General features: G+C 44.6%; 1 protein-coding gene across 1 annotated transcript in view; it reads left to right on the top strand.

Moving 5' to 3' along the window:
• Window positions 1-22,537, top strand: part of EGFL6 (EGF like domain multiple 6) — a 53,905-nt gene that overhangs the window by 11,640 nt on the left and 19,728 nt on the right. The window contains exons 4-6 of the mRNA XM_070751569.1: window positions 5,600-5,719; window positions 7,469-7,588; window positions 18,156-18,290. Of these exons, the coding sequence (XP_070607670.1) occupies window positions 5,600-5,719; window positions 7,469-7,588; window positions 18,156-18,290 (375 nt within the window). The remainder of the gene's footprint in view (window positions 1-5,599; window positions 5,720-7,468; window positions 7,589-18,155; window positions 18,291-22,537) is intronic.

Below are 22,537 nucleotides of genomic sequence, written 5' to 3'. Positions count from 1 at the left end.
ACTTGCAACAGTATACCCTATGCAAGTAGACTTACAATCCTAGGTTTAGAGAGCTTAGAACTACGTCACCTCAAACACAACCTAAGCATAGCCCATAAAATCATCTGCTACAACGTCTTTCCTGTCAATGACTACTTCAGCTTCAACCACAACAACAGACCAGTACGCAACAGATAAAAACATAAAGTAAACCACTCTAAACTCGACTGCAGGAAATACAACTTTAGTAACTGAGTAGTTGATTCATGGATCTATTGTTGATCTCTCCCGATTCCTAAGAGGTCAGTAAGGGATCATTCATAAGTGCACTAGCGTGCCTTCTATTCCGTGTCCTAATGTTTCTCTCTTACTAGTATCATGTAAATAAACATTGTTATATGCATGACATGAAACACATTGTTCTGTTTGTATACCACCAACACGTACTTGACAAAACAAAACAAAAAAATAAAAATAAAAATAAAATAAAGTAATGAAAGACTATACTTTCAGGGATAATTTCTATAGTATCCAACTAATTGCAAGGAAATACTGTATGGGATGTAGGTTCTTCCTTGTTTCCAATTCAATCCCCCCTTCCGTGACATTTTTATGAGAGGCAGGAGGTAGTGGTGGGGATATTATGCACCTTCATTCATTTATGTGCAATCTTCTTTTGCTCACAATTTTTCCTTTTTCCTTTATATTTTCTCTGCTGTCAATTGCATAGCATCCATAAAGGTCAGTCTAGAAATACTGTAAAATTATATAGATATACACGTAGTACATGTGATTGGGTATGTGTGCAAATAACTAAATGATTATATTTCTAATCTTCACTATCATTATATTGAGTTCTTCATATCTAGTTTTAACAAAGAAACATTTGTTTTCAGAAGATCAGATCATGGATCTTCAAAACAGTATTATGTTTAAGTTCTTCCATTCCATTGAGTATGGAGGAAGAGATGGATAAACACATCCTTGGCTGAATCTCTCTGCAAATTGTTCTGTCAAATATAAACCTCCTGCAGGGACATTTTATTAATAAAAATGGGTGTTTCAAATCAAGATCATCAAGATTACAATTCAAATCAAGATATTTAGCATACTATTCAAAAGAAATTATTTCTTAATTTCATTTTTAATATATTTCCTGAAGATACTATCCCATTTGTAATAATAGTTAAACATACTAGTAACATTTTCTGATACAAATTTAGGTCATAAATCACAACCCAATGTTTGTTTGTTTATTTATGGAATTTATATTGCCGTCTATTTACACATGGCGACTCAAGGTGGCTTACAGAATATAAAAACAATAAAATTAATAAAAGAAGTAATATAATAAATTAATATAATAAAATCACCCCCCATTCCAGCAATAGTACTTCACATGAGCCATTTCATGGGCTTCATCCCACTCTGGGTTCCTCAGGCCCCTGGCAGAACCAAGTGTTTAGTGCCTTCCAGAAGAGTGCTACAGTGGGGGCCATTCTAATCTTTGTGGGGATGATGTTCCAGAGAGAGGAGGCCACCACAGAGAAGGCCCTTCTTCTGGGTTCCACCAGGTGTATCACCCTAGGGCAGGGCCGCCGATAGACGGGTACTACTGGGAGCGCCGTACCGGGCCCCGGGCAAATTGGGGCCTGCAGTCAGCGGCTCCTTGCACATGCCCAGTCTGTAGCCTCCCTCTTTTGCCGGCTGCCTGCCTTTACCAGCAGCAGAGAGAGGTAGAGATCGGGCGCATTACCGGGTGGTGGAGGCGGTGTGGGGCCAGACGCTGGGTGCCGGGGACGCGGGGGGAGGGCGAAGGGGTGGACGTGGCTGCTGCTTCTCAGCTGCAGAGCCAAACGGGGGCGGAGATCATCCGGCGCTGGGGCCATGCGGGACCGCTTATCAAGGTGGGCGTGGACCGGCAAGCCGCCCTACGCTCTCTCTCTTTCTCTCTCTGTTGCTGGTGTGGTGTATGAGAGAGAAAGAGAGAGCGGACCCTGGGGTGCGGGCGTGGGGGGAGGGCCTGGAGTGGGAAGTGGCGACCCGGCCAGCGCGGAGAAAGCGAAAGAGAATGTAGAGTTTTGCCTGACCAGGTCGTGGAAACTTGGGGGGAGGGCATGGGCTGCGGGGGGGGGCTTCCAGCCCAAAGGCCTCAGCCGTGCCTGTAGGGGATGAAAGAGACTCTCTAGTTTTCAGGCCCAAAACATCCACGCAGGCTTAGGAACGCGGGCGAGACGCGCCTCGGTTTCCCGCATTTGCCAGAATGTAAAAAAGGAAAGAAAGAAAAAGAAAAACTTTTGGGTGAGAAAAGCAGGAAAAGCCGATTAACAAAACCGAAGTGATTTTTCGGGAGATCAAAGGATTCAGTCTCGATCTCGGGGTGTCGCAGGCGGAGAGCTGGGAGGGAAAGTGCCTTTTTGCTGCCCAAACAGAAATTCGCTTTGCTCGCCTGCACCGAGAGAGTGGGGAACTGTTCGGAAAGAGGCCCTTAAAGTGGGACAGAAGCGAGGCCCCCCTTTCTTGCCCTTCGAAGCCCTCGGCGGGACACTTCGGGCGGCCTGAGCCCCCCTGGCCGGTTTTGAAGCCCCCTCGGCCCCGCGCGGCGCCTGTCAGAGGAAGCTGCCCTGTCCCGGCCAGGATCCAGGGGCGGCGGAGGGCCCCGGGTGCGAGGTCGTCGGGGTTTGAGGGGCCCTAAAGCGCCTGGCAGATTGCCCAGCGGGTCTCGGACGCCACTCAGGAGCCACGGAGCCCCTTTTCTGCTCAGGGTCTGGGCCGCACGCTCTTCGCCCACAGCAGAAAAACAGAAAAAATAAGGGAGAGAGAAAGAGAAAGAAAGAGAAAGAGAGAAAGGAAGAGGAGAGATAGAAAGAGAGTGAGTGAGAGGAGAGATAAGAGAGAGAAAGAAAGAGGGACAGAGAGAAAGAAAGAGAGGGACAGAGAGAAAGAAAGAGAGGGACAGAGAGAAAGAAAGAGAGGGACAGAGAGAAAGAAAGAGGGACAGAGATAAAGAAAGAGAGGGACAGAGAGAAAGAAAGAGAGGGACAGAGAGAAAGAAAGAGGGACAGAGAGAAAGAAAGAGAAGAACAGAGAGAAAGAAAGAGAGGGACAGAGAAAGGGAGAGAGAGAGAGAAAGAAAGGTAGAGAGAAAGAGGGAGAGATAGAGAGTGAGTGAGAGAAAGAGAAGAGAGAGAGAGAAAGAGAGAGGGGGAGAGAAAGAGGGAAAGATAGAGAGGGAGAAAGGAAGAAGAGAGATAGAAAGGGAGAGAGAGAGAAAGGAGGAGACAGAGAGAGAGAGGGAGAGATAGAAAGAGAGTGAGTGAGAGAAAGAAGAGAGAAAGAGAGAGAGAGAATTAGAAAGACAGAAGGACAGAGAGAAAGGGAGAGAGAGAGAAAGAGGAAGAATAAATATTAAATATTGTATTTGTTCCCATTTTGTTTTTTACTTTAAATAAGGTGTGTGCAGTGTGCATAGGGATTTGTTCACACGTTTTTTTAATAGTCCGGCCCTCCAACAGTCTGAGGGACAGTGAACTGGCCTCCTGAGTAAAAAGTTTGGGGACCCCTGATCTACACTGTTCAAAAAAATAAAGGAAACACTTAAACAACACAATATAACTCCAAGTAAATCAAACTTCTGTGAAATCAAACTGTCCACTTAGGAAGCAACGCTGATTGACAACTTGGAGTTTATATTGTGTTGTTTAAGTGTTCCCTTCACTTTTTTTTGAGCACTGTACTTTGAAATTAACTTGGATACCACGGGCTCGTTCAGACCTGCGTTCACCGATGGGCGTAAAAACTAGATCGAAAAGGATATTGAGATGTGAAGCAATATGAAATTGTATTTGGTTTTTTTTTAACAGCTCCTATTTTAATACCACTGATAACTACACCCCCCCCCTGGATAATTAGAATAGAATAACAGTGGGAAGGCACCTTGGAGGTCTTCTAGTCCAACCCCCTGCTTAGACAGGAATCCTATACTACTTCAGACAGATGATTTTTTTAAAAGTAGTTATTATGTAAACATTAAAAAAAATAAGATAGTACATAATCTATCATTTTACAATATACTTATTTGTTTGTTTAAATTTTGTATTTGCATTTTATAAGACAAGCAACAAAACAACACAACATAACAAACACCACCCCCGTCCCTTTTGAACTGTTATCCTCACAGTTCCTTCTTTATATAGTTATACGGCCTGTAACATCAGCGGTTATTATATGATTATTCTATAGTTCCAGTAAAACTAAGGTCAAGTTGTTGCTATCATAATCTTATGAATAAAGTTAATTCTGGGAACATCGGGTTTTATTTACAGCTATTTTCAGATGATTATCTAACATCTTCTTAAAAACTTTAAAAAAGTAGTTTTAAAATGGCGGCGGGGGGGGCAGACACTTAGGCTGTATGGGGCCCCAAAATTCCTGATGGCGGCCCTGCCCTAGGGCAGTGATGGCGAATCTTTTTTGGTTCGTGTCCAAAAGAAAATGTGTGGGGTGTGCACCTGCTCACACTCTTTCCCTCCCCGCCCACGCATTCACACATACCCCCACCCTGCCCCTACACATGTGCACAGGCCTTTCTGAAGCCTGGCAGGCAGTGGTGGATTCATACCGGTGTGATCCAGGGAGTCGCATCAGTATGAACCCACTAATTTTTGGTGATTTTTTTCCCCTGGCATCTCCGTGTCAGAAGAAGCCCTCCCCCCCCCGCTCCCCACCCCATTTTAATGCTGACCTTTATTCTTCATCCAAAGCAAAATGAGGACTTCTTCCGCACAGAGACACCCAAAAAAAAAAGGCCAAAAAACAGTGGGTTCTCTGGACCACACCGTTATGAACCCATCACTGCTGGTAGGTGAAAAAAATTCCCCAATAGGCAAACTGGAAGTGTGTTTTTTCAAACTTCTGGTTTGTCCTTTTCTTTTTTTTTTTGCTTCCTGGCTTCAGGGAAGCTCCCTTGAAGTGCCTGGAAGACAAAACGGCCCAAAAATCAGCTGTGCACGCTGGAGCTGAAATATAGAAAAGTCTCGCATGCCTTCCCATATGGCCCTGTGTGCCATGCGTGGCATGTATGCCATAGGTTGGTCATTATTATTATTTTATTATTATTTCTTAGATTTGTATGCCGCCCTTCTCCGTAGACTCGGGGCGGGTCATCATGGCCCTAGGGCAGTGTTTCCCAACCTTGGCAAATGCTGGCTGGGGAATTCTGGGAGTTGAAGTCTAGATATCTTCAAGTTGCCAAGGTTGGGAAACACTGCCCTAGGGGATGGGAACCTGCAATATTCCCTGCCTCCCTGCTCTGATGGATTGAACAGATGTAACTGGCAAGAGATGGTCCCTCAAATAACCTGGTCCCAAGCCATGAAGGGCTTTAAAGGTGACAACCAACAACTTGAATTGTACCCAAAAGCAAATTGGCAGTGAATGCAGCTCCTGCAGGAGAGGTAATATGTGCACACCGGGATCTGAACAAAACCATGCAGGCTGCTGCATTTTGCACCAAGTAGAGCTTTTGGATGCTCTTCAAGGGCAGCCCCATGTAGAGCGTGTTGCAATGGTATTTCCCTCCATAGATCTCCAAACTCAATTACTCTCATTATTTTTGCAGATATCAATGAATGTGGATTAAAGCCACATGTTTGTGAACACAGATGCATGAACACTCATGGAAGCTACAAATGCTATTGTTTAAATGGGTACATGCTCATGCCAGATGGTACTTGTGCCAGTAAGTGTCAATGTTAACATGAGATTTGTGGGTTAAATCTATTTTGTAAGTATTATATGGAAATGACAGTGATGGCACTGCTGGTGATGTTACAAGTTATTTAATTTGTACCTTTAGGAGGAAAACCATGGACTTATTTCTTTAGTTCTGCTAATTTTCCACTGCACACAGAAAAACCATGCTATGCTAAATCAGACATTTTAGCTGTCTTCAAAACATTTCCTGTCAGCTTGAGAGAAGGGATATATAAATATGTTGTTTTGAACATATTTTTAAATATTACATCTTGCCATTTTTTCCACTTTACATTTGTAATGTACCTTTATAGTAAAATAGAAAAAAATATGGGGTAAAGCACAAATTTTGAACCAATTGTTGGCTTTCAATAAATGTTGAAAATGAAACGTAAGCCAGAGAAATGCTCACTAAATTTTTTGTGATACCAAGTTTTTATTAGTAATTTTACTTTTACTTTTCTTTTCTTAGATTGCGACAGAAAAGTTGTTTTTTCTCATGGATCTAAATGAAACATGAAACAAAACGCTGTAGGGTGTAATGTCAGATGGACTTTTAAAGGCATGCAGGAGAAAAAGTATATGGAGATATGAGTTGCCCTGGCAACCAGGGAATATTATGATTTCTAATTCTATCTAAAAAACATATTGAATTGCTATAATGTAAAAACGGAAATTAATATCTATTATTTATATCAGTATATCTAATTCAAAGTTAAACATGAGAAATCATAGAAGCAGCAGTTATACAGATCAATAAATTCAGTGTAGCAAATAAAGGGATGACAAAAATAGCTTTCAAACAGAAAGGGATATATAAACCCAATAAATAATAATAAAGGACAGAAAAATCTAATAAAATAGCAATAGCTCTTAGACTTATATACCATTTTGTAGTACTTTACAGTCCTCTATAAGCAGTTTACAAAGTCAGCATATTGCCCCCAATAATTTAGGTCCTCATTTTACCCACTTGGAAGGCTGAGTCTACTTTCAGCTGGTCAGGATCAAACTCCTGGCAATAAGCAGCTAGCCTGCAATACTGCATTATAACCACCGCACTACCATGCCATCAATGGGTTATTCATGTGACGCTATAAAAACAAATCAAAACCAACCTGCAGCAGTGTTCTAGATGGAGCGCTTTGGGTATTTGATGGCATGACCAAAAGGTCTATGTCTTTTGATCTTACTTGCCTAACTTCATGTATGTACAACAATGAAAGAGCATTCAGTGTAAGATTCAGATAATGTGCTTCTGGTACATATCAGGTAAAGTGGTTCAGGTATATAACAATCCATGTAGAATTGATAGGTCACCACCATTTTGAATTTTGTTTTATATTGTTGTTTTATATTGTTGTTCACCACCCAGAGTCCAGAAGGAGTTGGGCAGCCTATAAATCACAATAATTAGATAGATAGATAGATAGATAGATAGATAGATAGATAGATAGATAGATAGATAGATAGATAATTAAATTATGCCTAGAGTCTTCTAGCTATCTAAAAATTAAAATTACATTATTTTGAAGCCTTTATCAGTGTGAGCTAATTTTAACTAAAGTTTGTGTCATTTTGGTAATAGGAATGGCAATAAATTAAAAGATGCAAAGATGTGCGTTCCAATGTCTTTCTATTAAAGAGACATTAAAATACTCCTTTTAGTAAGCATAATTTTCTAAAGTAGGTATTTCTAGCTATGTAATTGTTGACAAATAATATGTTTTAAAAGATTCCAGAACATGCACCATGGTGAATTGCCAATATGGTTGTGAAGAAGTGAAAGATGATGTGCGATGCTTATGTCCATCAAGTGGACTTCAGTTAGCACCAAATGGAAAAACCTGCATAGGTATGTTAGTTGTTTTAATGTTCTTGATATTATTATTCCAAACATTTTTCAAAACCTGGCACGTGCTTCATATAAACATAGAAGAAATATCAATTTTAATTCTAGAATAAATATTAACCCTAGTGTGCATATCCCAAGTATATGTCAGCATACTGCATGTTCTTGGTGGGATGCATGTAGCGCTATGTTGAGTTGCATAGTATTATCTAAAGATCCTAGATACAGACAATGTTTGGGGTAAAACTACAGTATGGGTTGGTTGAATATGTGGACTACCAGCCAAAATTTTCAAAATAACAGTACTGTCCTTACTATCAGCCGAGAATGCTGCATGTGACATGAGTGAAATTAAAGCTATAACTTCTCTATCTTATTTTTAAAAAAACTTTAGGTGAAAACTCTAATTAACCAAAGCTACAATGTGCAGCAGGGATAAATATCCATGGGCTCACATGGCCTACATGTCCATGGCATATTGAAGATTGTAACTTGAAATGTAGGAGAAATAAATGGAAAAGCACATGAATAAAATTAAGAAAGAAACATTGACATGATTGACACCTGTGAAACTAATTAAAAGGGAAAGGGGACAATGTAATTGATTCATGTGTCATGATTAGTGTTGGGCAAACCGAAACTGCACAATTCGGGTCCGTACCGAATTTTGCGGTGTTCGGCCTGCTGAATCCGAATTTTTTTTAAAAATTGTGCTCCGGTTTGGCGTTCGTGCTGAGCACCGCAAAGCGCCACCGCCCGGCTGTCATCTGCTGAGAAGAGAAGGAGGAGCTGGGTGCCGGTGGCGGTGGGGGAAGGCAAACACCGAGGAGCTGTTGGCCGGTCGGGAGACTGGGAGGGAGGCACAAAAGGAGCTGGGGAATCTCACGAAAGGATTCCGGGGGACGGAGCTTTGATGTCACGTATACCAGCAGGTTGCTAAGCACACTTCCTGGATTCCGGGGGCAGCACTAGAATAATGGAGGGAGGATGGAATCCAGGAAGTGATCACCTTGGTGAAAAAAATTATTTTTACATGAAAGGACCTCCCTTTGCTTGCGGCGCTGCTGCGGCGTCCTTTTTCATAAAAATTAAAAAAAATATTTTTACATGAAGGGATGCCTCAGCGGAGCCACAAGCAAAGAGAGGTCCTTTCACGTAAAAATAATTTTATTTATTTTTACATGAAAGGACTTCCCTTTGCTTGCGGCGCCACTGCAGTGTCCTTTTTTGTAAAAATAAAAATAAATAAAAATAAAAAATCCATAAAAATAAATAACGCTGAGATTCCGGGGGTGGAGCTTTGATGCCACGGACCGTTCGGAGTTCAGGTTCGGGTTCGGGTTTGGCCAAACTTTGTGTGAAGTTCGTCCAAACTCGCCGAACCCGAACACCATTGGGTTCGCCCATCACTAGTCATGATCTTAATTTTATGAAGGGGAAGTGGAGATATAGATTTAATTATGAACAAAAGCATTACAATATATTTAAAGGAAAAAAATATATTAAAAGAATGATATGTTGAAGAGAACTTATGCATATATAAAAAATAATTCAGTGGTTGATAATGGTATATCTTTTAAAAAATCTTTATTTATTGATTAACCCTTGGCCATATCAAAGTGCAAAGTTCCAGAAACAAATTATTACTGAAATTTGATAAAAGTAATTTAAAATGGGAATGGATAAAATACATTTAAAATGAAATTGGAATAAAATACAGTCTAAAATGAAATTGGAATAAAATACAATAAATTGAGATATAAAATATGATAAAATTATATTTCGGTATCACCTCTGCAATTTACCCCAATCAATCCAAAATATGTAGATCTTAACTGAACCATTTTGCTTAAGAACTGTGCTGTGTTAAATGTTATTTTCAGATCCTGGCTGTACATAAAGTAAGTTGTTTTGATATGGGAATCCCAATAGGTCATTTGTTTGGTATACAGACCAAGGTATCTATCTCTCACCCTCTTATACAGGCAACAAATCAAACAGGATGTGAGCCAGGTCTTCTACTTCTTCCACTCCACAAATGCAGAGACGATCATTGTAGGGTATAGAATGGAATCTTCCATGTCTGACCATTGTGTTGAGCTGTTAGAATCTCACTCACGTAAATATTTTCCTAAGATGTTTTGGCAGTTATAACTTCAAATAGCTGTCTATTTGAAAAGCACATATGTATTTGTTCAGCCATTTTAAATTACTCACCTTACTTGGTAAGTGTTAGTTAGTTTGGTAATCCAAAAGATTTGTGATTGTGATTTTATTTGCTCTAGTAGACGTAACTTGGAGAGTCTATCAGTCTCCATTTCATTGACTTTGTGCCAGTAATTATTTACTCAAATTTTGGATAGTGCATGAATTGTATAAATTCCCAGTTCAGCTCTAACTGCTGCAGCAGATGTTCTTGGTTCTACACCTAAAATACATCTCAAATGCTGGGGTGGTGTTTGTTCTAGTTCTGTGGTTGAGTATAGACCTCAAACTTCACCATAGTGGTAACCTTAGCTTTATATATTTTAATTAATGGGTCTAGGAGAACCCTGAGTAACTATGATTCTATAGTTTAAGCAGTAAATTCAAAAGAGCAGTTAATGGTGGAAGCCCAAGATCCAGGCTCAGAAAAAGTTATGTCTAAATATACAAAGATGTTATCCTGTTAAATTGGTTCATAGCCTAATTGCTATCTATGTCTCTGATGCTATTTTCCAAACACCATGATTTTTTATTTAGATTTACTAATGATTAGGGAGTTATCCTGGCAATAAGAACCAAATCTTCTTTAATAGCCGAAGTATTTCTACTTGTGAATATGATAATAAAACCATATCAATCAGCATACAGCAAGTTGTTATGGTATGTATTTAGGATCATCGGCATATGGAACCATGATAATAGCGCCGGTCGACTTACCGGCCCGGCAGTGTTTGCCGAAGGGGCCGGGCAGACACCGGACTCCTCAATGGCGGCCGCCATCTTGTTTTTGGCCGAAATCTTGCGAGATGAGATTTCGGCCGAAAATCAGGCCTACGTGGCCTGACGTTGCTGCTCGGTCCGGGCGGGGCTTGCTTGCCCTATTTAAGGGCCTGCAGGCCCTGGGCCAAGCCTTTTCGCCTGGGACCGGCAGCTGGAGCAGACACTCGGCTGAGTTGTGCTCCTGGCAGCCATTTTGTGGTGGCCTCGTGTTGCGGCCGCCATTTTGTTCAGACGAAGAGGCCTTGTTCGTCGCACAGCGGTGCCTTGAGGAGTGGAAGAAGCTTCTGAGCGTGGCGGCGCTGGTGTCCTGGTCCCCCTCGGGCCCGAGGGGAGTGGTGAATCGCTCCCGGCTGGGAGGGGGTTTGGTCGGGCCCTGCCCAGGGTTCGGGGGGTGCTTGGCCTTGGGGGTTCCCAGTGGTTCCTTGCAGAGAGGGGTCTTGTCGCTGCTCCAAGGGGTTTGTTTTCATTAAGTCCCCAGGGCATTTTCCCTGGTAAAGTTTGGGGCCTTGGTGCAGGTGGCTTTGGGGGTAGAAGGGTTTTCTTCCCTTTTATTTGGCTTGGCAAGAGGTGGCATGGCCCCAAAGAAGAGGCAAGCCAGGACCCCTGTGGCTCAGCCTGCTGTGCGACCCAGGAGGGCCTTTAGGCCTTCTGCCTGGGCTCGGGCCAGTATGGAAGGGCCCCCTGGGGTGGTTCCTTCGGAGGGGGTGGTGGGTCCTTTGCCTCCAGCCCCTCAACCTGATGTTTCTCCTGCCCTTTCTTGGGCTAGGGTTTTGGAGAGGCTCGATGAGCTCGAACAGTGGCGGAGCGGCTCGGGCCCCTGGGGGGCCCTCGAACCTGTACCAGCGGCATTGGGAGGAGCTCCGGCGGCAGCCCAGGCCGGGCAGATGGCCCATACCAGGCAGATGGCCCATACCAGGCAGATGGCCCATACCGGGCAGATGGCCCATACCGGGCAGGCGGCCCAGTCCGGGCAGTTGGCGGCTTTTCCGGGCCCCGCGGTGATGGGGCCCCCTTGGATGTCTTCAACCCCGTATGGGGCAGGTGAGGTTGCACTGCACACTACATCCCCTTCATTTCTCCCCTTGGCCGGTGCGGGTTTTCCCCCGACGGGTCTGGGGAGCGGGGTTAGCTTTAGGGGGTCCCCGGCGGGCGCATGCGGGCAGGTCTGGTCGCCGCCGGTTCCGTTGGCAGGGGCACCGGTGCCTGGTGCGGCGGCGCCGCTCAGGCCAGGGGTGGCTGGGGTTCCCGGGGTGCCCGGGGTGGGGGGTTGGACCCCTCCAGCTCCTGCCATTATGCCCCCGCTTCCTTTGATTGCCTATCCCCAGGGGTTGGGGGTGTTAGGGACGGGGGCCACCACGGTGTGGGACCCGTTCGCCAGTATTAAGGCGGGGGCTATTCCGTGTGGTTTGCCGGCCACCCCACTAGGGTACCACCTCCACCCGTCCGTGAAGGAAGCAATCTGGAGGGGGGAGTACGTGGACCTTTTTTCACTGCTGAATCGGGAGGTCCCTAAACAAGAAAAAGACGTAGTTCCTGGGGAAAAGCCCAAGAAAACAAAAGTCACCAAGTGCTTCAGCTCCTGGCTGTACGCTTTTCTGACGTATGCGTCAGTGGTGATTCAGAGGCAGCCCGCCATGGCCTCGGCTATGCTTAAGTATATTGATTTGATCGCCAGGGCTAATTTTGAATACAAGGGCACCATATGGCGCCATTATGATAAGGGTTTTAGGATGAGGATGGCGGTTGAGCCCAACCTGCCCTGGGATATGGTGGTACCGGACCTATGGTTCCGGGCCACGCATATGTCTGGCAAGGAGGGGTGTGAGTGGACCGACAGCGGTCATTTCATGGAGGAGGAGCCTGCGGTTGCCAGGCCGGCCAAGGTGACTCCTGGTGTAGCTGGTAAGGGGGCCTCACCTGCTTGTCATGAATTTGCTGCGAAAGGGGCGTGTTTTCATCCCTTTTGCAAGTATAAGCATGCCTGCGGGAATTGTGGGGGGCCCCATGCAGCTTCTGTGTGCCCCCGCCCCAAGAAGGGGGCGGAAAAGAAGGGTGGGGGTCCAGGAAAGCCTCCCACATCGGCTGGGGGAAAAGGGGCCCAGCCCAATTAATGTAACAGTGCTTGAGGGTTGGTTGGTTGACTACCACCCTCGCTCGAGAGCTGCTGCTCTCTTGCTAGGTTTTTCTAAGGGATTCAGGATCCCTTATGTGGGGGTCAGGAAGGCTTTCATGTCCGATAACCTTAGATCGGTTGTCGGACATGAGGACATTGTTAGGGCCAAGATTCGGAAGGAGGTGGCCGAGGGCAGGGTCCTTGGGCCTTTCCCGGAGCCGCCCTTTCCGAATCTTAGAGTGTCCCTTTTGGGGGTGGTCCCCAAAAAGGCGAGTGGTGAATTTAGGTTGATTCACCACTTGTCTTTTCCTAAAGGGGAGTCAGTGAATGATTTCATTCCTGACAAACTGTGTTCGGTGCGGTACGCATCCTTTGATGCGGCCGTGACCATGGTTAGGAAGTGTGGGGTTGGAGCCCTTATGGGTAAGTGCGACATTAAGTCGGCATTCCGGCTCCTCCCCATACACCCGGATGACTTCGAGCTCCTGGGCTTCCATTTCGAAGGTGGTTTTTATGTGGACAGGGCATTGCCAATGGGCTACTCTCTCATGCTCTCTTTTTGAGAGTTTTAGCACCTTCTTGGAGTGGGTGCTCAGGAGGCGTAGTGGCCTGGGCTCGGTCGTTCACTACCTTGATGATTTCTTGATGGCAGGGCCTGCGCAATCGGAGCAATGTTTTGCGCTGATGCGGGACTTCGAAGCCCTTTGTGCTCAGCTAGGGGTGCCTTTAGCCTCTGAGAAGACCGAAGGCCCTGCCACCAAGATTACCTTCCTCGGTATTGAATTGGACTCAGTGGAGCAATCTTCTAGATTGCCCCTGGACAAGTTGGTTAAAATCAGGGGCAAGCTGGAGGCGGTCCTGGGCTGCAGGAAGGTTACTCTTCGGCAGCTCCAGGAACTGGCCGGGATCCTTAATTTTCCTGTCGGGTAGTGGTGCTGGGCAGGGCTTTTTCTAGATGGTTGTATGATGTGATGAAGGGGCTACGTTTGCCCCATCATCGTACCCGCTTATGCGCAGGGGTCAGGGCTGACCTCTGCGTGTGGCGGGAGTTTTTGGAACAATTTAATTTGTCTTTTTGGAGGCACGAGCTTCTTTTGGAAGCTGAGTTGCAGCTCTGCTCCGATGCTGCGGGGACTTGTGGTTTTGGGGTAGTGCTAGGTGACCAGTGGTGCTGGTCGGTGTGGCCTCCGGAATGGAGTGCCTCTTCATTGGTTAAGGATTTGACCTTTTTGGAGCTTTTCCCCTTGATAGTGGCCTTAGAGCTTTGGGGCGAGCAGTTTAGGGACAAGACTGTGCACTTTTGGTGCGACAACCTAGCGGTTGTCCATGTTGTGAATGCCCTGTCCTCTAAGAGTGACAGGGTCATGCGGCTTGTCCGCCATTTTGTGCACAAGTCCTTGTCCCTAAATGCATTGTTTTTGGCTAGGCATGTCCCCGGGCTGGATAACGGGGTGGCTGACGCCTTGTCCCATGGTCAGTTGTCCAGGTTTCGGACCCTGGCCCCGTGGGCACGAGAGTCGCCAGAGGTATTCCCAGTCCACCTTTGGAGCCTGGGCGGGCTCCCGAGCGTTGGAGAGACAAGGCCTCCAGGGCGATCGCCCTTTCGGTAGCACCGGGCACCCTGCGGGCTTACCAGCGTGCAGGTAAGGAGTTTGGGGATTTCAGGCAGGGTAAGGGTTACCCCCATAGTTGGCCTGCCCCAGTTGAGCACCTGGCTGAATTTTGTGTCCTGCTGAGGCAGCGTGGCCTTTCAGTTAGAACTATTAGGTCCAGGTTAGCCGGCCTCGCCTTTCTGTCCAAGGCGGGCGGGTTTAGTGATTTTTCTGGTGACTTCCGCATTCGGAAGATGCTGGAAGGCTGGGTGAGGGAGCAGCAGGGGATCCCTTCTGACACTCGTCAGGCCCTGACGGTTCAACAGCTGTCCTTGATTAACCAGGCCTTGGACAGTCTGTGTGCCTCTCCATACGAGGCCCGTCTTTTTAGGGCAGCGACTTGTGTCATGTTTTTTGGGGCCCTTAGGGTCAGCGAGGCAATGGCCTCCTCACAGGCTGACTCGTCGCTCCGTGCCTTCCAGTTCACTGATCTGGCCTTCAGGCAGGGGGGTGTCTCCCTTTTGGTGAGACATTCCAAGACAGATCAGTTACACAGAGGGGTTAGGATAGAGCTTAGTGCAGCCACCAACCAGTCTGTGTGCCCGGTGGCTGCTTTGCAGCAATTTTGTGGCTTACGGGGGCCAGGGCAAGGGTACCTTTTTAAACATCAGGACGGTACCCCCCTGACCCGTTATCAATTCTGGGCGTTAGTGTCTAAGGCAATGGCTCAGGTAGGCATGGATCCCGCTGGATATGGAACGCATTCGTTCTGTATCGGCGCCGCCACTAGCGCGGCACTTTCTGGTTTCCCGGCCCATCGGATTCGGGAGATCGGCCGCTGGCGGTCAGCGGCATATTTGGGTTATGTTAGGCCCGCTGAGGATTCTAGGCAGGGCTTAGGCTAGGTAACCTCTCTGCGTGTGTCCTCTTCCAGGTCCCCATGCCAATCAGAAACCGACGGCGCTGCTGTGTGGCCACAGCATGGTATTTTGGGCCGGCCGCTCAGCAGCCAGGAGCACCATCGGGACCCAGTTGTCATTGGGACGGTGGGTCAATGTTGTTTGGATGGGATAGAAGTAACAGAAATGAGTTTGGGAGGAAAATTACTTAAGTGAGGTAAATAGATGGGTGGGAATGACAAGACAATTCATAAAAATGTGGCTAGGTTTTTGGTCACCAAATGAGAATTATAATATGAATTTTTGCTTAGAAAAAGGTCTATTTCAAACTTTAATCATGTCCATTGAAAAATATACATGACAAACACATACGATTGAAAGACCTGAAGAACTAAGTTCAGGATAGATTGTGTTATGAAAATTTATATATGTGGTGCTAGGAATTGATAACAATTTGATGCTGCATAATCAAACAGTCAAATATCTCACTTAATGGATAATACAATATTGTACTAATGTAATAATTTTCAATATATAAAATTGAATTATTTGAAATTGTACATAAATAACTAAAATACAGTGGAACCCCGACTTACGAAATTAATTGGTTCCGGAAGGAGGCTCGCACGTCGAAAAGCTCGTATGTCGAAACATTGTTTCCCATAGGAAACAATGTAAAAGCGATTAATGCGTGCAAGCCCGAGGGCTGAGGGGAAAAGACGTCGGCTGAAGCGGGGAAGTTCGCCAGGAGTCAGCAAAGAAGCCGCGCGTGTGTTTTAAAAGATCGAAGCCGGCATGGGGAGGCTTTCAATCAGCCCCCGAGCCCCCAACCCGGGCTCGGGGGCTGATTGAAAGCCTCCCCATGCCGGCTCCGATCTTTTAAAACACACGCGCGGCTTCTTCGCTGACTCCTAAAGCGGGGAAGTTCGCCAGGAGTCAGCAAAGAAGCCGCGCGTGTGTTTTAAAACATCGGAGCCGGCATGGGGAGGCTTTCAATCAGCCCCCGAGTCCGGGTTGGGGGCTCGGGGGCTGATTGAAAGCCTCCCCATGCCGGCTCCGATATTTTAAAACACACGCGCGGCTTCTTTGCTGACTCCTGGCGAACTTCCCTGCTTTAGGAGTCAGCGGAAAAGCCGCGCATGTGTTCTAAAAGATCGGAGCCAGCCTGGGGAAGCTTTCCATGCTGGCTCCGATCTTTCAAAACCGGCGCGTGGCTTCTTTGCTGCTCCTAAAGCGGGGACGGCCCCCACCCCACCCCCAAGCAGAAGCCAAGGACCCCCCCACCCCCAAGCAGAAGCCAAGCGAATGCTTACCAAGTGGGATACTACGAGCAGAGAGGAGCCGGGCGCTTCCTTGCCTTCCTTCCTTCGCCAAAAGAGTCAGGGAGGCGTGGCTCGTATCCCGGATGTGAACTCGGGAGGCGAACGGAAATGACGCTCCCTCCCAAGCTCTTATCTCGAGTTGCTCGCAAGTAGAGCTGCTCGTATGTTGAGGTTCCACTGTAATGTTATTTTTTGTGTGTATTTGGATGAAATGGCTGTATGCTTCTGCCCACTTTATTAGATAGTAGTGAAAGTTGGCTACATTGGAAGAAACATAAAAATAAATAGCTATGGTACAACCTATCCCCACATAAGCAGAGGAAGCTAAGGAAAACATACAATACATCTGTGTATTTTCTCAGGAGTTTAAAAGTTCAGTAATATTGATCTTCAATAGTAGAATATACTTATTACTTCAATTGTACATTTTAAAAAGCAATTACCGGTAAATGGACAATCTCTCCTCTGGCAATACTACTTCCAGCCCATATCAACCTTTTAAGAAAAAGCTATTAAAAGCCAAGGTATAATCAAAGATGCTGTTGGATGTTTGAAAACCTCGAAAGTTAGATTTCCTTAGCATGTTGAACTGTATTTTCCTACTGAATCAGCCTTGCAAAAGAACTGGCCAAGGTTGGTGTTGATGGTTTCCTTTCTGACATTGATTACATATAGTTAATATGATTATTTCTGCATATTTCTTAATGTTCCCTTTGATTTGGCAGCAACCTTTGGAAGGATGGTGGGAGTTGTTTCTGAAGCTTTGACAGGATCTGCATATGGCCTGGGCCTTAAACTGTGAAATCCAGATATACGAGAAGTGGGGAGGATTTCTTCCCCCCCCCCTAAAAAAGGGAAATGCACTTCCTCAGCATAATGGGGGACTACTCTGGGGACTTTGTAGAACCTAGGAGAAATTTGACAACACAGGAAATAAAAGTTTATCGGAAACTATAGATATTCATAAACTTTCAAGCAGCAAATTCAAACATGGCTCTGGGGGATTGCTGCCTTAACATATAGCTGCAAAAGGAAAATGCATATGGAATTCATGAATTAAGAATGTTTTTAGGAGTCATACAATCAGCCCACGTGGATATTTAGCTCAACAGCTGAACAGTAAATATGCCATTGAAGAATAAACTGCAGGTAGTCCTCAATTTATGATCATAACTGAGCCCAACATTTCTGTTGCTAAGCAAGATAGTTAAGTGATTTTTGTTCCACAGTTGCTAAGTGAATCATGCACGGTTATTAAATAAATCTGGTGTCTATTTTAAAACATACTGATTGAAATACATTTTACGCAAGTCAACTTAGTTGTTAAAAATTTTAATTTGAAAGGTGACATTTAATTTTTTAAACAAACTAGCAATTGAGGCTGTTAGAACTGGATTGTGTCTAGCATTTGTAGATTTACCTGACAATTTTATGCTGTACATAAATAAATAAATAAATAAATAAATAAATAAATAAATAAATAAATAAATAAATAAATAAATAAATAAATAAATAAATAAATAAATAAAGTACGTACGTACATTACATACATACATACATACATACATACATACATACATACATACATAAATAACCATCACAATTAGGCTTGTGTTTGCTCATTTTCTGATCTCACAATATTTCATCTTCATGCCATAGATATTGATGAATGTGCCACTGGCAGAGCAATTTGCTCTTTAAATCGAAGATGCATCAACACATTTGGAAGTTTTTATTGCAAATGCCAAATTGGATATGAACTGAAACACCTGAATGGCAGATATGACTGTGTAGGTAAGGATTAAATTTGCTTCTGCCTATATTATGGGAAGACTGATACATTTTTAACTGATGCCAGAAGTCAGAATTTGATTTTATTCAGAATTTTGTTTTGGAATTTTCCTAATTTGCTAGTTTTGTAATAACTGATGACAATAAAAAATAAAACTACAGAAGGAACTTCAATTAAGGAGAGCTGTATATGTTTCAAAAATGATTTTATAAACATGACTTGGAAGATGCATAAGCAAGTACAGCATCTCTTAAAAAGGATACATCATTTTTTTAGCTTGCAAGCAAACCTGAATACAAACATGGTGGTTGTAATGAGTTGTATTAAAATAGTCCTTTTCAAGGCAACATCATCATGTTCCAAATCATACATAATGATGCAACTGCTGTGTTTCTGACTAGAGGTGTTAGCCACACAATATTCCCACTTCCTGTGGTAAATAGACCTCTGCTGTAATCAGATGTAGAAAATGCCAAAATTACAAGGGAAACTTCAATTATCCATAGGCTTGATGAGTTATAGCTCTCTTCTACATAATGGAGAAACACTTGCCACATTCTAAATCTTAATGTTTTGAGGAACTGAAGTGTGCTAGATAGTAGGATGCCCAATAGTTGTTCAACAAAAGTTTAAAATCAATAGCTGCAAATTATTTATCCTAACAAAAATATATAATGCAATCTGGCTTTGTTTGGCTGATAAGTGAACTTGGATTTGGCTATGAATAGGACTTCGACCTTTTATCTAGCAGTTGTTGGGATTTTTAATACAATGATTTTCCCACATCTTGTAGAAAACTTAAACAGGTGTTTCTAGGAATAGCCACAGGTACAGAATGAAATGCTCCTGGTTAGCTCGTGCCTGTCAGTTGTCAGAGAGCTGGTTGCAAAGGCAGTGCGAGCCTCCACCCGCCCACCTGGATGTCATCATTTGTGTTCTTTTACCCTCTTGCACAGAATGCTCATGCACAGAGGGTAAAAGAACCCAAATGACGGCATCCAAGTAGGTGGGCGGACCCTCACACTGCCTTCGCGACCGGCTCTCTGATGACTGACATGTGTTGGTGAACCAGGAGCATTTCACCCCTGCATAGGTCATGGTAAAAAAAAAAGACATGAAGTACAGTAACTACAGATAATACCCCAGGTACAAAGATCCATTTAGCAAATTTTCACAACAATGAATTTATTCAGTTAGAAATTCAAAACTGTGATAAAAAAGATGCCTTTGTAGCCATTTGACTTGGATTCAGTTACTGCTGCAATGGTGGCCACGAAGCTGGCTTTTTTTTTTTGTCCCTGGTCACATGGCTGAGATCAGGGGATTTTGCAGCTGGCTCCATGCTGAGTTTCTTTTCGTTTTTGGTGGATTTTTTGGTGCTGTGTTGGCTTGAGGACTAGTGCTGGAATTGAGTGCTGGAATTGCTTCTGTAAGTATTTTAATTTTTTTTTGTTATTAACAGTAACAGTAAGAGTTGGCTTCCAACTGTTACTGTTACTGTTAATAAGAAAAAAGAATATTGGAGGAAGTGGAGGTCATCTAGTTCAATTCCCTTCTTATGCAGGAGACCTATACTAGGGATTCATTCTATAGTACTGTACTGTTTGTAAGCACTTTGGGAGCTGCTCTGCTTTTTAAGTACTGCAGGGCCACCATCAGGAATTTTGGGGCCCCATACAGCCTAACTGTCTGCCCCCCCCCGGCCATTTTAAAACTACTGCTCCCCAAATCCGGTGCCATGCCCACCATGGCCACACACCCTGGGCAAGCCCTCCCCCGGCCCTCTGAGGTCAAACACAGCCCTGATGTGGCCCTCAATGAAATTGAGTTTGACACCCCTGGCCTAGAGGCTAAATCCTATGAACAAGGGCTAAGAGAATGAGTATGTTTAACTCAATAAATAGAAAACTGAGGGGGAATATAATAGTAGTTTCCCAATCCTTAAAGGGCTGCCACAGAGCAGATGGCATCTATTTATTCTCCATGCCACCTGAAGGTAGTACAAGAAGCAATGGGCGGAACCTCACCAAGAAGAAATGCAATCTGGAAATAAGGAAAAACTTGGGACTGGGCGGCATAGAAATAAAAAATAAATAAATAAATAAATAAATCCCTTCTTTTTTATTAAAAGAAATTAATAGAAACATAGAAACATAGAAGACTGATGGCAGAAAAAGACCTCATGGTCCATCTAGTCTGCCCTTATACTATTTCCTGTATTTTATCTTACAATGGATATATGTTTATCCCAGGCATGTTTAAATTCAGATACTGTGGATTTACCAACCACATCTGCTGGAAGTTTGTTCCAATCATCTACTACTCTTTCAGTGAAATAATGTTTTCTCAGATTGCTTTTGATCTTTCCCCCAACTAACTTCAGATTGTGTCCCCTTGTCCTTGTGTTCACTTTCCTATTAAAAACACTTCTCTCCTGGACCTTATTTAATCCTTTAACATATTTAAAGGTTTCAATCATGTCCCCCCTTTTCCTTCTGTCCTCCAGACTATACAGATTGAGTTCATGAAGTCTTTCCTGATACGTTTTATGCTTAAGACCTTCCACCATTCTTGTAGCCCGTCTTTGGACCCGTCAATAATAATTTAAAAAAACCAAAATCCATTACTATTAAAACTAAAACAACCAGCAAAACTATTAATAAAAACAGGTGAGGGCTGGGTTTTTTTCTCTGTTATTATTTAAGTGCTTTTACCATATGCTTTAAATCAAGAATCACTTCTCCCTCTGTTTCTCTCTCTTTTCTGTCATTCTCTGCCTCAACCTTTTTCTCATTTCTCTTTTTTTCTCCCCTTTTTTCTATCATTTCTCTCTCTCTTCCTTCCACTCTTCTCTCTCTCTCTTTCTTCCTCTCTTTCACTCTCTTCCTTCCTCTCTCATCTCTTTCTTTCTTTCTCTTTCTCTCTCTTGCTTTCTTTCTCTTTCTCTCACTCCCTTCCTCTCTCATCTCTTTCTTTCTCTATCTTTCTTTCTTCCTCTCTCTTACTCTCTTCCTTCCTCTCTCGTCTCTTTCTTTCTTTCTTTCCTTCTCTCTCTCTTTCTCTATCTTGCTTTCTTCCTCTCTCTCACTCTCTTCCTTCCTCTCTCATTTCTCTCTTTCTCTTTCTATCTCTCTCTCTCTTTCTCTATCTTGCTTTCTTCCCCTCTCTCTGTTTCTTTCTCTCTCTCTCTCTTTCTCTCTCTTGCTTTCTTCCTCTCTCTCTCTCTTCCTTCCTCTCTCATCTCTTACTTTCTTTCTCTCTCTCTTTCTCTATCTTGCTTTCTTCCTCTCTCTCACTCTTCCTTCCTCTCTGATCTCTCTCTCTTTTCTTTCTCTCTCTTTCTCTATCTCTCCCCCTCTTTCTCTCTCTCTCTTTTTCTCACTTTCCCTCTCTTGTTTTCTTTCTCTCTCTCTCTTGCTTTCTCTCACACACTCTTTCTCTCTCTCGTTCTCTTTCTCTTGCTCTCTCTTTCTCTCCCCCTATTTCTCTCTCTCTCTCTCTCTCTCACTTTCTCTCTAGCTTGTTCTGTCATCGCTCTCACTCTCTCTCGTTCTCCGGAGGCTGGCGAAAGTAATTTTCAATTACTTTCAATTGTAATTTTCAATTACAATCAACCTATCTCTCCTTCCTTCCTTTCCCCCTCCCTCTTTTCCTTTCCTTCCTTCCCTTCCCCTTTCTCCTTCTTTCCCTTCTTCCTTCATTCCAACCAACCAACCTATCTCTTCTTCCTGTTTCCTTCTCCTCCCTCTTCCCCTTCCTTCCCCTCCGTCTTTCCCTTCCTTCCCTCCCTATTTTTCCTTCCTTCCTTCCCTTCTGTGTCCTCCTGGCCCTCTCTTCCCCTCCCCTCCCCTCCCTTTCCCCGACGAGGGCAGCCCGTAGAGTCACACCCATCCCGGGCCGAGTTACAAGAGCCGCAGCCGGGCGGGGAGCGCCCCACTCGCTTCGTTCCCGCGGCAGGGCTCGGTCGGGAGCCCGCTGGTCAGGGCTCGGTCGACGCCACCAGGAATCCAGGAAACCGGGGTCAGGGGATGGCGCCTGGAATGTCGGGCGCGTGGGCTGACGCGCGCTCTCTCCACCCCCCTGCTGCCAGCCCAACCCGGAAAATTCAAAGTAAGAAAAACCTTCACTCTTACTTTGAATGCTCCGGGCAGGCTAGCAGGGAGATGGAGAGAGTGCGGTGGCCCCCGCTGTGAGAATGCCTGCAGGGAAGAGAGGCGGAGCGGACGGGCGGGCGAGGGCAGCGGCGAGT

The sequence above is a fragment of the Erythrolamprus reginae genome, chromosome 4 (assembly GCF_031021105.1).
Source record: "Erythrolamprus reginae isolate rEryReg1 chromosome 4, rEryReg1.hap1, whole genome shotgun sequence".
Taxonomy (NCBI): domain Eukaryota; kingdom Metazoa; phylum Chordata; class Lepidosauria; order Squamata; family Dipsadidae; genus Erythrolamprus; species Erythrolamprus reginae.
Note: the sequence above shows the minus strand (reverse complement) of the source record. Positions and strands in the feature narration are given on the sequence as shown.